General features: G+C 36.3%; 1 protein-coding gene across 4 annotated transcripts in view; it reads right to left on the reverse strand.

Annotated features, from left to right (window-relative positions):
* Positions 1-19,097, reverse strand: part of LOC109084348 (regulator of G-protein signaling 6-like) — a 65,079-nt gene that overhangs the window by 11,724 nt on the left and 34,258 nt on the right. For 3 of the 4 annotated variants that reach the window (XM_042746222.1, XM_042746220.1, XM_042746221.1), the window contains exons 3-5: positions 9,761-9,857; positions 2,685-2,735; positions 2,498-2,604 (exon numbers count right to left, since the gene is read on the reverse strand). In XM_042746222.1, the coding sequence (XP_042602156.1) occupies positions 2,498-2,604; positions 2,685-2,735; positions 9,761-9,857 (255 nt within the window). Of the gene's footprint in view, positions 1-2,497; positions 2,605-2,684; positions 2,736-9,760; positions 9,858-15,220; positions 15,298-16,931; positions 17,066-19,097 lie in introns of those variants that run through there. The other variant, XM_042746223.1, reaches the window with a different exon arrangement.

Raw genomic sequence — 19,097 nt, forward strand, 5'->3', positions numbered from 1 at the left:
TTATACTATAAAAATTATGCCTTAATTTACTTATTTAGACAAAGTCTATATTAAATGAATACGAAAATACTTAAAATACTTATTGGCTCATTGCTTTGGCTAGAATTTTTATATTGGTGCATATTAATAATAATAATAATAATAATAATAATAATAATATTTTATTTTAGGGTTATGAATAGGGTTATTATACATATATAAAATATATTACATATATAATAAATATATTACATATATATATATATATATATATATATATATATATATATATATATATATATATATATATATATATATATATATATATATAAACTGTATATATAAGTACATAGTTTCAACATTCCCAGTTTGTGTTAATAAAAATATTTGGTAACAGTTTATTTTAAGGTTACATGTTACATGTACTTACTATTATAACAATAAATTATGCATAATTACATGCAAGTAAATCTAAGCCAACCCCTAATCATAAATGTATAATTACACTGTAACAAGTAAAGTGTAACCAAATACTTGAAAGCAAGCAACACTGTGAGTAAAAGCAGAGGTCACACATAATATTAGGTGTACTTAGATAAAAAAATAAGTACAATGTACTTATTGTGTTATTTATTGTAAAACATGTTTGCTTCTGTTGAGGTGGGATATGGGTAAGGTTAAGGTTAAGGACAGGTTTGGTGGTATGGGTAGGTTTAAAGGTAGGTTAAGGTGTAAGGGATGGGTCAACAGTGTAACTATAAATGTAATTTCTGAAATTAATTACAGATGTAAATACAAGCAGTTATTTTTTAAAATATAAGAACAATGTAAAAACATGTATGTACACAGTAAGTGTATTGTATCAAATGATTCATTTAAATAGTTAAGGCAACCTAATATAAATTGGGACCAAAGCTGAAATACCAGAGGCCAATATGGGGGTCCTTTAAATACTGTGTATTCAGCGGGGGGCCTTTGAGTCCAATGGTTAAAAACTGCTAATCTAGACAATATCTAAATTTAAAGATACAGTAATTGCTTCTAGTTTGTCAGTAACTACTTCACTGATTTACATGGATTCTATTCAAAATCAAGTGTGAGTCTGAAAGAACTTAGAATGTCTGCCATCTGGTTACTAGCCAAAGCTGAAGCTGGAATTGTGATTCTTTTGCTGTGCAGTTATTATATAAAGATATTCATGTTATGAAAGCTATTAACAGCATTTGTAACAACTGAACCAACTCCCTCGCCTTTGTGGAGCCAGTCTAAAAGACTACAGGCGGCACAAAGCAAATGATGGTGCATTGAGATCATTATCGTCAGGCAATAAGCTGATGAGCCATACTCCAGAGAAACAGAAACACTAATTCCCTCCTGAGTAATTAATGAACGAACAAAAGAAACTCAGATTCATTCATTGGCTTTTTGATGCTGTATCAAGCTTATTGGAAAGATAGCCTAATGCCATTATCTGAGAATTCGGCTAAAACTCTGGATAAATTACAGTTGGTACACTGCTTGATACTGAGAATATATTAATTTAACTTGATACTTTAGTACTGTAATTGAGTATTGATGCATAACCATTACACCTGCACCAACGTTTCTTTGTATTTTAGTAAATGCTTTGCATGTGACTGATTTTTTTGGCTCTTTAAATACAAATTCCAGATTGACATGGTAAATATGGTGGATCAGTGTAATTGAGTGCCTATGAGTAAAGATGGCAGATTTCAAATCACGCTGTCAAGCTCCACCTGAGCAACTGCCATTGACATGAATGAGAATGCAAACTGATAGCTTTCACCAGATATTACAGAAATCTTTGGCTGAAGAGAATAATAATAATAAACAATAAACATAACACAATACTGTTCAAAAGTTTTTAAATGTTTTTAAAAGAAGTCTTACCATGGTTCTTTTTATGTGCATTTATGTGAAATATTATTAAAACTAAAAATAACTATTTTCCAATTGAATATATATATATATGAATGAGATCTGAATTTTCAATGCCACAAGATTTATGAGAAATCATTTTAATATTGATTTGCTGCTCAAGAAACATTTCTTATTATTATAATGTTAAAAACAGTTGTGCTGCATCGTTTTGTTTAAACAGTGATACATTTTTTTTTTAAATAAAAAGAACAGAATTTATTTGAAACAGAAAAATTGGACACTATATTATCACTTTTGATCCATTTAATGCACAATGCATCCTTGCTGAATAAAAGTACTCATTTCTTTTAGGTTGTGTAAATACAGTATGTTAAATAAATCTCAGTAATGTACTACCTGTATAGAGAAGTGCTTTATTAAGGCAGCTGCACTGATCAAACACAGTCCTATTTGTTCAGTAGGTGTAAAGGTCAGTGGAGCTTCTCCATAGTGTGTCTTAGGTGTGATTTGCACAGTAGATTCAGAATCTCGGCAGTGCTGAAGTGAAACAGGATCACATCCTGGAAACCACAGCTGCCAGGATACAATCCACGTGATGTTAGATGGATAAGCTCACCTGAAAGCGGTATAACGTCCCATCATCCTTGAGGGTGAGAACATGATCAGAGATAGGGAACATGTAGCCTTGGGCGGCGATCAGACTGCCGATGTGTATGGCCTCCGCTGTAATTACAGAAAGTAACGCATTTGCTTTCACAAACGATTTGCAGTCATCAATAAGATTTCTTCATATCAACACTTACCAGGATCATCTATGTTGAGGTTCTTCATCATCCACTGAACAATGTCAGAACCTGACATTTAAAACAGGGAAACATATCACCTTATTTTCACATGCAAATTTATGCATAAATTCTCAAAGCCTTGATAAAGATTAAAATCATCACTGTCAAGACACGTTATGGTTTAAAATTCAATGTGTGTCAGAACATTCAAGCTTAATTTATATTAGCACCACCTCAATCATGTACAACATCAATGCTTTAGTTCCAAATCAGCTATTAGTTATCCGGATGTGGGCCTGCGGGCATCCATTTAGAGCTGCTCACTGTAGTAATTGTGTTTAGCGATGTGTGCAAATCAAGCCAAATCTACAAGTTTATTCTCTTTGAGGGTTTATAAGGACAAATAACTGTTCTTCCAGCATTCATTATCACACACTAAAGGAATCTGTGAAAGTTAAAGTGGTTAGTAGGATCGGTGGAGACCTCAGCGGAGCATATGGCTCCTGATGTGTCACTGATTTAAAAAAAAAATAAATAAAAAATTTATCTATGAAATGCCCTGGCAACTATAAAAGCACAACCCCATGTACGTATTTTATCAGTAAGGTTCATTGTGGTGGAAAAAAATCAGAGTGAAAAAATTTGGGGTGGGAGGAAAAAATATATTTTTAATTTTTTTGCGTTCTCTCGCAAAACTTTTGCGTTCCCTCGAGAAACTTTGCGTTCCCTCGCAAAACTTTTGCGTTCTCTCGCAAAGATATTTGCGTTCCCTCGCAAAACTTTTGCGTTCTCTCGCAAAATTATTTGCGTTCCCTCGCAAAACATTTGCGTTCTCTCGCTAAATTATTTGCGTTTCCTCGCAAAACTTTTGCGTTCTCTCACAAAACCAACTGAGTTCGGACAAACACTTCCTGTTTACTTTACAGCTTGTAGTGGTTTATACAGCTCCATAAGTTCACTACGGAGCCCCTTAAGGTTCATTGTGGTGGAAAAAAATCAGAGTGAGTGAAAAAATTTGGGGTGGGAGGAAAAAATATATTTTTAATTTTTTTGCGTTCTCACCTCGCAAAACTTTTGCGTTCCCTCGAGAAACTTTGCGTTTCCCCTCGCAAAACTTTTTGCGTTCTCTCTCGCAAAACTTTTGCGTTCTCTCGCAAAGACATTTGCGTACTCTCGCAAAATTATTTGCGTTCCCTCGCAAAACATTTGCGTTCTCTCGCAAAACTTTTGCGTTCCCTCGCAAAACTTTTGCGTTCTCTCGCAAAACCAGCTGAGTTCGGACAAACACTTCCTGTTTACTTTACAGCTTGTAGTGGTTTATACAGCTCCATACAATGGAGCGGTTCGTAGAGTTTTGTTTTGAACTTTGAGAAATAGTCAGTGCATGCTTATTACGGCACGGTTTTGGGACATACTAAAACGCTTAATGTAAAACACTGTGTTGAGAGCCGTGGGAACGGAGCGAGGCCGGTGGAGCACCTGCGCCATTCACCGGTAACGAGTCCCGCGAAGGAGAACTGAAGGAGGGACTGATGACAGTGTTGGACGACAGAGGACCAGGCTCGGACTTTATTTTGTGTTTTGGTTCTGTTTGTGTGCGACAGTCGTCCACGAGTAAGGGCTGTCGCGGTCTTTTAGGTATATTTTATTATTAAAGTTTTGTTTGAATGTTCGCCGGTTCCCGCCTCATTTTTCCGGTGACGTTTGTTACACACTGGATGACTAAATTCAGTACACGGATTACACACCATATTATTAAAGTAGACAGAAAAGCAGAATAGCCCAGAATATGAACGTAACCTGGTAAATTGCACTTTAAGCGAAGGCTATCCCTCATAGAAAGAGTTTTATTTTAAACTTGGACTCAAGTTCAAATAGGCTACAGTCAGCTTTGCCTATAGTTTAAGACATGGTTTTGGGACATTCTAAAACACTTAATGTGGATGTAGCTAATAAAAATTGTAATATTAATAACCTTATTAATAGCTATCAGTAAAGCAAATAGCCATAATACAACCTTTCTCCCCCATTTAAAACCGTCAGGATATAGAAAGGATCCTTAAGGGAAGCTGGACAAAGACAGTAGGCTATATAGGCTAAAACCAAAATATGGTAAACAGTTTATTAATAAAATATAGCCTATTATGCACAGGAAAGCAGACAAGCCCAGAATAGCTAGAAACAAGCCAAAACCTAATGTAGAGCGAAACTGGGCTCACGTACAGCTCTCTTTCACCACAAATCCAAATGTTTCCATATTCGCAATGGTATTTGAAGAAAAAATCACAATGAACAAAAATGTGCCGCACTGGAGTGGGCCGGGGCTCACGATACGGCACAGACATAATACAGATTATTTAAATTGATTGTGTAACGTTATATCTGTATTGGTGATTCTTTATTTTAATAATGAACAGGCCGCACTTGCAATGAATATATGCGCATGAGGCGCTAGCGCGATCAAATCGCTGAAACACAATACTCCGTCACTTAGGCTACAGTAGGGCATAATGCGATTTTGAATTCACTTTGAAGATTCAATAATATAAAAGATTATTAGAAATGTTATAAAGCGAACACTGTTACGTTCTCATTTCACTCTGGAACCTATACGAGAATGCAATTTTCCCTGAATATCCAGAATATTGCATATGTGAAATTGATTTTATATAGGCCTAACAGTTCAACAAAAAAGGCAATATTAAGTGTACATTTTAAATTTTAAAAGAAGCCTACATTTTAAACACAATATTGTATTTTACAACAAAATAATAGTTCCAAATGAGCCCCGGCCCACTCCAGTGCGGCACATTTTTGTTCATTATGATTTTTTTCTTCAAATACATTGCGAATATGGAAACATTTGGATTTGTGATGAAAGAGAGCTGGAAGAATGAGTCACGGGAAGAATGAGGCGCGGAACCGGCGAACATTCAAACAAAACTTTATTAATAAAATATACCTAAAAGACAGCGACAGCCCCTACTCGTGGACGACTGTCGCACACAAACAGAACCAAAACACAAAATAAAGTCCGAGCCTGGTCCTCTATCGTCCAACACTGTCATCAGTCCCTCCTTCAGTTCTCCTTCGCGGGACTCGTTACCGGTGAATGGCGCAGGTGCTCCACCGGCCTCGCTCCGTTCCCACGGCTCTCACACAGTGTTTTACATTAAGCGTTTTAGTATGTCCCAAAACCGTGCCGTAATAAGCATGCACTGACTATTTCTCCAAGTTCAAAACAAAACTCTATGAACCGCTCCATTGTATGGAGCTGTATAAACCACTACAAGCTGTAAAGTAAACAGGAAGTGTTTGTCCGAACTCAGCTGGTTTTGCGAGGGAACGCAAAAGTTTTGCGAGGGAACGCAAATAATTTTGCGAGAGAACGCAAATGTTTTGCGAGGGAACCCAAATAATTTTGCGAGAGAACGCAAATAATTTTGCGAGGGAACGCAAATATCTTTGCGAGAGAACGCAAAAGTTTTGCGAGGGAACGCAAAGTTTCTCGAGGGAACGCAAAAGTTTTGCGAGAGAAACGCAAAAAAATAAAAAATATATTTTTTCCTCCCACCCCAAATTTTTTCACTCACTCTGATTTTTTTCCACCACAATGAACCTTAAGGGGCTCCGTAGTTCATAGAGTTTTGTTTTGAACTTGGAGAAATAGTCAGTGCATGCTTATTACGGCACGGTTTTGGGACATAGGCTACTAAATCGCTTAATGTAAAACACTGTGTGAGAGCCGTGGGAACGGAGCGAGGCCGGTGGAGCACCTGCGCCATTCACCAGTAACGAGTCCCGCGAAGGAGAACTGAAGGAGGGACTGATGACAGTGTTGGACGATAGAGGACCAGGCTCGGACTTTATTTTGTGTTTTGGTTCTGTTTGTGTGCGACAGTCGTCCACGAGTAGGGGCTGTCGCGGTCTTTTAGGTATATTTTATTATTAAAGTTTTGTTTGAATGTTCGCCAGTTCCCGCCTCATTCTTCCCGTGACTATAACGTTTGTTACACACTGGATGACTAAATTCAGTACACGGATTACACACCATATTATTAAAGTAGACAGACAAGCAGAATAGCCCAGAATATGAACGTAACCTGGTAAACTGCACTTTAAGCGTAGGCTATCCCTCGTAGAAAGAAAGAGTTTTATTTTAAACTTTGACTCAAGTTCAAATAGGCTACAGTCAGCTTTGCCTATAGTTTAAGACATGGTTTTGGGACATTCTAAAACACTTAATGTGGATGTAGCTACTATAACAGTGGCATTTGAGGCCCAATTCGGTAAGGCCTAATAAATACAATTAATGCTAATAAAAATTGTAATATTAATAACCTTATTAATAGCTATCAGTAAAGCAAATAGCCATAATACAACACGTTTCTCCCCCATTAAAAACCGTCAGGATATAGAAAGGATCCTTAAGGGAAGCTGGACAAAGACAGTATAGGCTATATAGGCTAAAACCAAAATATGGTAAACAGTTTATTAATAAAATATAGCCTATTATGCACAGGAAAGCAGACAAACCCAGAATAGCTAGAAACAAGCCAAAACCTAATGTAAAGCGAAACTGGGCTCACGTACAGCTCTCTTTCATCACAAATCCAAATGTTTCCATATTCGCATAATAATCATAATGAACAAAAATGTGCCGCACTGGAGTGGGCCGGGGCTCATTTGGAACTATTATTTTGTTGTAAAATACAATATAGACAATATTGTGTTTAAAATGTAGGCTTCTTTTAAAATTTAAAATGTACACTTAATATTTCCTTTTTTGTTGAACTGTTAGGCCTATATAAAATCAATTTCACATATGCAATATTCTGGATATTCAGGGAAAATTGCATTCTCGTATAGGTTCCAGAGCGAAATGAGAACGTAACAGTGTTCGCTTTATAACATTTCTTATAATCTTTTATAAATTATTGAATCTTCAAACTGAATTCAAAATCGCATTATGCCCTACTGTAGCCTAAGTGACGGAGTATTTTGTTTCAGCGATTTGATCGCGCTAGCGCCTCATGCGCATATATTCATTGCAAGTGCGGCCTGTTCATTATTAAAATAAAGAATCACCAGTACAGATATAACGTTACACAATCAATTTAAATAATCTGTATTATGTCTGTGCCGTATCGTGAGCCCCGGCCCACTCCAGTGCGGCACATTTTTGTTCATTATGATTATTATGCGAATATGGAAACATTTGGATTTGTGATGAAAGAGAGCTGTACGTGAGCCCAGTTTCGCTTTACATTAGGTTTTGGCTTGTTTCTAGCTATTCTGGGCTTGTCTGCTTTCCTGTGCATAATAGGCTATATTTTATTAATAAACTGTTTACCATATTTTGGTTTTAGCCTATATAGCCTACTGTCTTTGTCCAGCTTCCCTTAAGGATCCTTTCTATATCCTGACGGTTTTTAAATGTGGGAGAAAACGTTGTATTATGGCTATTTGCTTTACTGATAGCTATTAAGGTTATTAATATTACAATGTTTATTATCATTAATAGTATTTATTAGGCCTTACCGAATTGGGCCTCCAATGCCACTGTTATAGTAGCTACATCCACATTAAGTGTTTTAGAATGTCCCAAAACCATGTCTTAAACTATAGGCAAAGCTGACTGTAGCCTATTTGAACTTGAGTCCAAGTTTAAAATAAAACTCTTTCTTTCTACGAGGGATAGCCTACGCTTAAAGTGCAGTTTTTACCAGGGTTACGTTCATATTCTGGGCTATTCTGCTTGTCTGTCTACTTTAATAATATGGTGTGTAATCCGTGTACTGAATTTAGTCATCCAGTGTGTAACAAACGTTATAGTCACGGGAAGAATGAGGCGGGAACCGGCGAACATTCAAACAAAACTTTAATAATAAAATATACCTAAAAGACCGCGACAGCCCCTACTCGTGGACGACTGTCACACACAAACAGAACCAAAACACAAAATAAAGTCCGAGCCTGGTCCTCTATCGTCCAACAATGTCATCAGTCCCTCCTTCAGTTCTCCTTCGCGGGACTCGTTACCGGTGAATGGCGCAGGTGCTCCACCGGCCTCGCTCCGTTCCCACGGCTCTCACACAGTGTTTTACATTAAGCGTTTTAGTATGTCCTAAAACCGTGCCGTAATAAGCATGCACTGACTATTTCTCCAAGTTCAAAACAAAACTCTATGAACCGCTTCATTGTGAACTTATGGAGCTGTATAAACCACTACAAGCTGTAAAGTAAACAGGAAGTGTTTGTCCGAACTCAGCTGGTTTTGCGAGAGAACGCAAACGTTTTGCGAGGGAACGCAAAAGTTTTGCGAGAGAACGCAAATAATTTTGCGAGGGAACGCAAATAATTTTGCGAGAGAACGCAAAAGTTTTTGCGAGGGAACGCAAATATCTTTGCAAGAGAACGCAAAAGTTTTTGCGAGAGAACGCAAAAGTTTTGCAAGGGAACGCAAAGTTTCTCGAGGGAACGCAAAAGTTTTGCGAGAGAACGCAAAAAAAAATTAAAAATATATTTTTTCCTCCCACCCCAAATTTTTTCACTCACTCTGATTTTTTTCCACCACAATGAACCTTAAGGGGCTCCGTATATCAGCACTGACAGTGATGTAAATTTTTAAGAACATATTGTTGAAAGCATCATTAACTTAAATAAATAAGAAAACTGCTATTTGAAAGGTGCACTTTGTAACTTTTTCCTCATTAAAAAAAGTTTTACACCATCTGTTATGAATAATACTTTTGAAATATATATTTATTAAAATCAGATGAAGACTACTGTGAACCTATTATGAAACACTTTTGCTTACAGAATAAATTATTCATGTCGTACAGCTAATAATAATTCTGATAAGAGGAACATTAATCTAAAAAAAATACAAAATAAAAAATAAACAAAGGCTGAAAAGAGACACAAAGAGCTATATGCGAAAGCCAAATATTACTAGATATTAATAAATATCTTGAATTTTTATTAACAAATACATATAAGCAAGCAAACAATCAAACAAACAAACAAATGATGCAGTGTTCATCTTGTTGCTATACTGATGATTTTCTAATTTCCCACTCCTGCCGGTATACCTGTAACAACGCTGGGAATCTTGGACAGGAAGCTCTTGACCGTTCTGACAGGCACACCTTCAGTTTCATCTTGGAGGCGTGTGATGATGTCCTCAATCTACAGGAAGAGAGAAGAAAGAGAGTATACCTAGTTAGTTTGGCTGACTCACATCTCATACTGTATCTACAGTCTAGACCTGCTTTACTTTTATTTCAGCACCCATATTGACAGGATACAGAATTAACACAGCCCACAAAAGCAGCACAGCAAAAGCGGAGCTGCAAGTGGAGTTGACACGGAGTCTATTTTTGCTGTATACCGTGTGCAGAATTCAGCAGAAAATGCAAACACAATGTTTTGTACATAATTTGGGATTTTTAAAAATGTTTTTAAAAGATATCTCTTATGCTCAACAAGGTTGCAATTATTTGATAAAAAAAACAGTAAAAACTAATACTGTGAAATACTATTACAATTTAAAATAACTGTTTTGTATTTTAATATATTTTAAAATTTTATTAATTCCTATAATGGCAAAGCAGAATTACTCCAGAAATGTATTAAAATACGAAACTATTATACTATTTTCAAAATATTACTGTTTTTACTGTATTTATGAATAAATAAATGCAGACTTGGTAAGAATAAGAGACCATTCTTATTTCAAATGTTTGAACATTAGTGTATGTCAAAGCCATCATTAATGAAAACACTCAATGTAGTAAACCAGAAATCAGCTGTTTCACACTGTCAGTATGATAGCACAATGTTTATTTTTATTTACACCACTCATTTACACTAGATTTGGTTATTTTACAGCTTTGTTCATGTGTTGTGTAGTATCACATTCTAACCAAACTGTCAATCATAACGGGTGTAAACACACACCTACGTCTCCTGCACACATTACTAAATGAATCAAGTAACCAATGCACACAAAGCATGGGCCAAATGTATTTATTCCATATCTATTTATATTCCCAAAATCTTTAACAGCCACAGAAATGCTCCTTTCACTTGTGATGGGAACATCTGTTCTCGTTCCTCTCTGGTTACGCAGGTGTCTAAGAATCGGTGGAGGCCTTTGGAATATACAAGCTCGCACCTACGGTCTATAAATAATCCCGGCACTGATGAAAACAGCTCGTGGTTTTGCAGGAGAGAGTGAGCGTAATGAGATTAGGTAGCTTTCTCTGCTTTGGAGATTGCATGTTGTCATCACTGCTCTGTGGCACTCGACGCTCTTTTTTTTTGCACGTGTCGTGTAGGAGGCGAGATCTCAGTTGCTTTGGAGACATTTAATGCATACAGTAGCTATATATAAGCAATCAAAGCCAGCCCCCGAGCCCCGACCCCTGTGAGCCTTTGACAACACGACACAGCTAAAATAAAGCAAAGCCACTTCAATTCAAGTATAAACAGAAGGCACATGTCGAACAAAACACAGCTGTGCTACATGAGGACCCGCCCTCATTATCCCAAAAAACACTCTAGTCATCCCATCCATTACCACGTGAGACTAATTTCCCCTCTCTACCCATGAAAGCACTTCACTTCATTTAATGCTCTCTATCTAGTGGCAAAATGCAAGTCTATGGCGCAAACTATTCTAAATGGGTCGATGAGTGTTGGCCCGAGTCCCAAGAGAGATCCTTGACAGACAACATTGCCAGACAGGAAGTCCACCTCTAAAGCCAGCGGTGACAGGGCAAGACAAAACAAAGCATCTGCTTAATACTCAAATCAATACAGATAAAATGCTACACAGTTTTTGGGGTCCCATGGCCCCATACAGTGCGACTTGACCACTAGGGCCCCGGGCCCCAGCAACTAAGTTTAGGTGCCATTCACGCAGAATGCCTTTTTGCATTTAAAACTCAAAAAATAAAAATGTATTAATTAAGCAGCACAACAGTTTCTAACTTTGATGAGCACCGTTTCGGCATATTAAAATGATTTCTGAAGGATCATGTGACACTGAAAACTGGAGTAATGCTGCTGAAAATTCAGCTTTGAATACAAGTGCAACACGCTCACATTCTTTAGTCTAATCTAATATCTAATACTCTAATATTTAACCTAACAAAATCTTCATTTTCTAATTCTGTCAAATCATCCTTGTCGCTTAAAGTAGGATAAATGGTCTGTTACAAGGACCATCCCAGAGGAAAAGGGCTTAATTTTGAGCAAATTTGCACTCGTCGTCACAATGAAGCCATGTATCTATCCTTAATGAGAGTGAATGCCATTAAATGAAGTTAACGGATGTCATGCCTTATCTTTCTGAGAGACGCTCTTCACTCGGCTTCATGCTGGGTTGTCACTCTATTTCAGTACAATCAGCAGCACTCACTAGAGAGCTCTTTTTAAGACGGGCCCTTGTGTTGGCACCAACCCAAAGAGCACTTACATATGTCATATTCTGTCAAAACACTGTGCCGAGTTCTTATTAGGTTATCACAGTACCGTCCCCCTCAGAGGCCACCTCAGCGTGTGCTAAATGTAGCAATTAGCGCTCTTGCTTCTTCGAGGAAAGCTGGTGAACCAGCCTCCAGCTCGGGAAGTCTCTGTAATCATTTTCCAAAGCCCTGGCACATAATTTCACATGTGAAAGAAAGTAACAATTTGGAAGGTTTTGATGCAGTTAATATTAAAATAAAGCATTAGACAAGGAAATACAAACTCAAATGGCTCAAATGGGAGAGCAAAGCGCTGGCAACACCAAATCAGGAGTTCAGTTCCCAGAGACTGCATAAAAATATGAATTTCATATGTACAAATTGCCAAAGAATGTATTGCTAATATATATTTCAAAATATATTAATATATATCATAAGTTTAGTTACTTATATTTCATCAAGTATTTTTGACATTTGTATATATATATTTTTGACCTACAATAAATATATTTACACTACCATTCAAAAGATGTCTGTCACTTTGAGGTCACTAAATGTATCCTGAAAAAAAAAATGTCACAGTTTCCACAAAAATATTAAGTTGTACAACTGTTTGCAATGCACCTTGAGCACCAAATTAGAATATTAGCATATTAGAATGATTTTTGAAGGATCATGTAAAGGAAAATTCTGCTTTACCTTCACAGGAATAGATTAATAAAGTGTTTATTATTACAATATTATTTCACAATATTATTGCTTTTACTATATTTTAATGAAATAATTGCAGCCTTATTGAGCATACAAGACTTAAAAAAAATCATATTGATCACAAACTTTTGAGGTGTATATTGTCCAAAATATACAGTATTTTGAAACTGGATTTAAAGGTTTAAATTGAATCTATTTGCTATATTGAAAAATATATATTTCCATAAGGCATTCTGTTTGCAACATATGTAAAGCATGTGAAAATATTAATACCTAAAAAAGCTAAAAAAAATTTTTTAAAAAGCACCAAAAAGTGCCTCGCAAATTGAAGAGAGAAAGAGAGAGAGAGAGAGAGAGAGAGAGAGAGAGAGAGAGAGATCTTTTTAATATCAGCATGTGTCTTTTATTGTTAAAGTGCTTGTGGTCTCTCTGGAATTCAGCAAAGTATTTCAAGTCAAGTCGTCCTGTTATAATGTCTTTGTGACACAGTTGCACTGCAGATTATCAATGGGGACATTTAAAAAAATAGCATTGATTGGATTCTTGACAGTAACTATCAAGTGAGGATCAAGCAACACTCACTTGTCACTTTCCTAATGGAAAAATGGGCACCAAAAGGGCAAATTTCTTTGATTGGAGAACGCTCACTCTGTGTTGCCTTGAGCTTGCTGCAAATGTCAAACAGACAGCAGTTTACGACATTTTTATTCGGCTTGCTTGAGTAATAAATAAACACTGTATTCTGAGACAAACACTACAAAAATCACAACAACTAAATAAATTTTATGCAAAACATAATATATCGTTTCTATCTATATGCAAACATGCTGATGATGGCATTATCTAGCTGTCTCTGAGGGATCTGAATGAGAGGCAGCCGCAGATGTGGGTGGCTACATATCAGATTCACCCATAAGAGCCCCTTCTCAATCAAGCCCATCTTTCAAACTTGATTACAGTAAGTCTCAGTAGCCTGTGAATGGCACTCTTACAGAGGAGAAGAGAGAAAACAAGGACAGATTTCCACCTCTGCTGAAGCCACTTAAGAGGCAGGTCATTTCTGAAGTAAAATAGATGGTGGAAAAGCATCTTTTTCTGCACCAGCTTGTCTTGCTTGCCAGGTAAATCCATGAAATGAAAACACGCCACTTTGGAGATGCATCAAGGTTGAGATGTGTAGCAAAGCAGCTTGAGTTAGTTCTTGAGACAGGTTAACAGCATGGGAAATGCTCCTGATGATAATACCTTTGCAGCATCATGTGGCTCATCTGCTCAGTCCCTGCAGGAGATATGTGAACAATCGATGCTGTTGATTTTCCACAGCCAGGTCCTGATGAATGACACTCAACCATGTCTACCCGAGGCGCATACTGACGTGACAAGCATTTCTTATACTGAGAGGCGGCATTATGACAGCTTCAAACCCCACAGTGGGATAATAATGTGTTATGAAATGTGGTCAAAGGATGCCCATAAAGAAGTTAATTGGAAAACGTTTATGCAGCAGGAAAAGTGAACATAACTTGCCAATTAACATCTAATATTGTAAATTCTGTGTCATATTTACAGTCTAAAAATACAAAAAGAACAATCAGATGAGATGAAAATAAACATTTAACATGCTATATCATACTTGGTCACAGGATCTGACACTGAATAATAATAAAAAAGGTAATTGCGACTTTTTATCACACAAATCTTAATTTTTTGTTTGCAATTGCAAGTTTACATCTCTTGATTCTGACTTTTTTTCTCAGAATTGCGGGTTTATGACTTTATAACACGCAGTTGCAAGTCTTTAAGACTGTAAGATATAAACTCACAATTCAAATTTTTCATTGCTGCACATTATTCAAAAGAAAATAAATAAATACTAATAGTTAAAAAGTGTTCATTGTCAACATTTCTGAAAAACAAAAGAATATTTAGGAATCGTGTTATCTCATTCAAAATTTATCAAAAAGTATACAAAAAAAATAAAAAAACAGAAAGTAATGCAAGGATGCAATAAATTGATCAAAAGTGACAGTAAAGACATTAATAATACTACAGAAGACTTTTATTTCAAATAAATGCTGTTCTTTTTAACTTTATATTCATCGAAGAATCCTGGCAAAAAATGATGACAGTTTCCACAAAAATATTAAGTGTCTTCAATGTTGATAATAATAAGAAATGTTTCTTGAGCACCAAACAAGCATGTTACAATGATTTATGCAACATTAAAAAAATAACCATAGCTTTTGACCCATATTTGATATGTTTTGAACAACATTAGGGTGAGTAAATGACAGTATTTTCTTTTTTAAAGGGAACTCTCCCTATCACATCAAGCTATGCGTTCTCTCATGAGTTAAAAATGACACCCACCTTCAAACTTCAGGCTTTCTGTGAGTGACCTCCATGACGTTAAAAGGCTCTTCTGTTTTAAACACCTGGCCATGCAGCTGGGAGATGAAAAAGCAGGTATGCAGGTGAAAGCTGGTCTCTGCTGATCTCATCTCTCATCAAAAAGCACTTCTGCTCTCTGTACGTCAGAAGCAGATGTCTAAATGCAAACTCTCCACCTGGACGTTCAAGGTTTGCAGGATTCAAAGTCCTGCATAGAGCAGGCTGAAAGAACTCAATAGTCAATCGAAAGTCCCTGAGGTAGAGGCTCAGTCCAAAACTATACCTTATGGATTGCTCTCTTTAAAAACTTAAAGGTTTAAAAGATTTTGAGGTCATTTCAGGCCTCGGATGATCATTTATGCATGTACTCTGAGATTTTTTATTTAATTTTTTTCATCCAAAGGGTATATGAGAGACTGCATTACTTTATCAATTCTCACTGAAAATGTATCTTATTTGCTGTGCTTTTAATTAAACCACTATTTGAGATACTTATCAAAGAATCTGCACACATATGATAATGATCGAGTCTATGATAATATAGGCAGTATCATATCAAACAATATCTGTTAAATGCTTTACTTTTATTCCAAAATGCATTTTTGGTTACTATATGCTATATAGTCTAAGTACTGTATAACTTACATCATCAAAAACAGAGCTTTTGCCATTTCCACACTACATTTTGCTCTTTGCACTGTATGTAGCTGCTTCACCAATTCATTTGAGCTACAATGTCACGCTCTTTCACAGATTATATTCATTTAGCCGTCTAGATGATGGTTATAGAACCAGAACTCATTCACACTCTCAAAAATGTGTAAAATAACATGCAAAATTTGCATATAAACTGCAATAATATCAACTCACAAAAACATGTATGCCAAAATAAACTGTGTTATGCTAATTAATGTTAAACCCCTTATGAGATAATGCTCTATACTTTGGCTCTATGTTGAATTTCTGAATAATTTAAGGCTTGAGTCTTTTATTTTGCTTCATGATTAGACACAACACAGAAGGTGGTAGCAAGTCTTGGGCAGCACTGAAAGAACTACCAGGTAGCCTGGACCAAATACGCCGATCTTTTGTAAGTACTGCAGAAATCAACCCTGAGGTAACCTCTTAAAAAAATCATTATAACCACAACAAGGCCTATGTGTTAATCGCCAGGTGAACGGATTGCCGATCGCTGTAGGTTTCTCCAGTAATTCATAATTAAAGTTAAAAAAGCTACAGTGTATGACTGCTTTTGAATCACATGAAGGTCAAGAGCAGAGTCTGAGCTTCGCAGAGAACCCAAGTGCGCACGGCTGATGCTTTTGACAGCAGCTGTGAGATGTGTTTCCTAATGGAAATATGATGACAGGGTCGTCAGGCTTTGAAAAAAACCTCAGACAGTTTTACAACCTGGATCCCGTCCTTTATGGAAATGCACACCCTTGATGTGGGGCTGTTAATGGAATACTCCTGGTTCAACAGAAGTTAAGCTCAACTGACAGCACTTGTGGTATAATGTTGATTACCACAAAATATTTATTTTGATTTTACCCTCCTTTTCTTTTAGAAAGCAAAAACCTGGGTTACAGTGAGGCACTTGCAATAATGGAGCCAATTTCTAAACATTTCAGCAATACAGACAAATAATGCCAATTTACATGATTTTAGTGTGAAGAAATTGCTTACTAACCTTTCCTGTGTAGAGTTAAGCCACGGTCACACTAGACTTTCCATTCCATTGACTTCCATTCATACGCATGCGAATGCCTCAGACCGGAAATGTAAGCCTGTGCGAAGATATTTCGCTGCATTCCAAAGTTCAAGCTTGGTGAACTCTGGCCTGCAAATTCGCATCAGATTTAAACATTTAAACAGCTGTACAGCTCAAATAATAAAGTTTTGAACAGACAAATTATGTTTTTTTAAAAGTACAAGCTTCACATTTTAACTTTTAAATGTTCCAAAAATCTCTCTCTCTTTTTTTTTTTTTTTTTTTACCTTTTTTTATGTGCTAATTGTCATTATGTCACAAATGCTGTTACAGAGATAGTTCGCCAAAAATTAAAAATTTTCTTAATTTACTCGCCTTCACCTGGGCTGTGTTTCCCAGTAGCACTGTAAGCTTAAGTACATCGTTAACCCACTGAAACCAATGGAGCTACGATCAACTTAAGCTTACGATGCTTTTGGGAAATGCAGCCTTTTATGAATTTCTTCTTTTGAACACAAAAGAAGATAAATTGCAACTAAATGGTGGTATAGCCATTGACTTTCATAGTATGGCAAACAGCAGCTTTATGGTTACCAAATCTCTTTAAAATATCTTCTTTTGTACTCAACAGAAGAAAGAAAAGTGTTGAAACAACTTGAGGGTGAGTAAATGATGAAATAGACCAATCATTGCACTTAACTTGTATTAAACTCTGGATTTCATTCACTATGTTCCAATTAGTAATTTGAACGTCCATTCATTCTTTATGCTAGTGGCCATTCCAGCAGTGTTTTTGTCTTCTGTTGGTATCTACTGTAAAGTGAAGAAAGAACAAACTAAAACTTCACCAGTCATACTGTTGACTGATTCAGAGACTGATTCCTTAAAACATTCACTGCTCTCTAATCTCAGTGATTCTCATAACACGGTCCACTGGAGCTGAACAGCAGTGGCATCTACACAGAGCCTGAAGCAATCCAGCCAACAATGTCAGAACATAGCACACGTGAATTAGATACAATAGCAAGACAACAGCAAAGGAATCAATGCCAAAGCTGACAGAAGCTCAGCGAGCACCAATTTAAGACAACAAGAAATTACAACTGACCCTGTTGACTTTATTAACAAAATGCAATGGCAAGAGAGAGAGAGAAAAAAAAATTCTCTGCCTCTAAACAACTTTTATAGACATTACCAATCCCATTTATCTCAATATAAGAATAAACAGCAATATAAAAGGCCATTTTACTCTCCAATCAATTCATGATGGATAAAACAGGTCTCTCTTTATTTCTCACTGTATATTCTGTTTCCAAGTCATCCAGGACACCAAATCAGAAATTACAGTAGCTTCAGCTTCACTTATATTGCATTTGTTCCTCACAGCACTTTCAGGCCCATATAATTTGCACACACCATGTATCATGAAATACAGCATGAAAAAAATGTTTGATCATTTACATGATCTCAGGGTCAGAGTGCAGCGTGTTCAAAGAGGAATGAAACTGGAGAAACCAGAGCCTTTGAGGTCCACTGTTGTCTCAAATCAAACTACACCTGCTTTAGCAATATAGATAATTAAAAAAAAATACGAGATTGCTTATTTAATGATTTTTACTAGGTGTGATTAGGTTAATTAACATTAATTATGTCATAGCATGATAATCAAAACAAAGAGACAATAACCTCCTTGATGGTAAGACAGTACATGTCATATCACCACCGACTCGATCATATCACAAGCTTCAAACATTTTCTATCTTTGCTTACAAAGTAAATATGACTGAATATGAAGGTAGTAATGGGGAGGATAGCATGTTAACTGCTGATATGTAGCCATGGCAACATAAGGTCCAAATTATTTGAAAGATAGAAAAGAAATGAGAAATATAGCACTGGATAAAAAGGAACAAGTGTGTAAATCAACGCATTAAATTCATATTTATTAAATGAAGTATAACTCTTCTACAACTGCATTTCATTCTAGACTCTCTAAAATAACAGACATCAATCCGGCTTGATTTTAGTCTCCATATCAAGCCTGTTTCTGTAAATAAAGATCTATGCCTACACTATACACCACTGACCATCTTTTCCCTTGAACAGAAGGATGACAATTTTTCCACACAACATTAATATTTACAG

This window comes from Cyprinus carpio, chromosome B20 (assembly GCF_018340385.1).
Source record: "Cyprinus carpio isolate SPL01 chromosome B20, ASM1834038v1, whole genome shotgun sequence".
Taxonomy (NCBI): domain Eukaryota; kingdom Metazoa; phylum Chordata; class Actinopteri; order Cypriniformes; family Cyprinidae; genus Cyprinus; species Cyprinus carpio.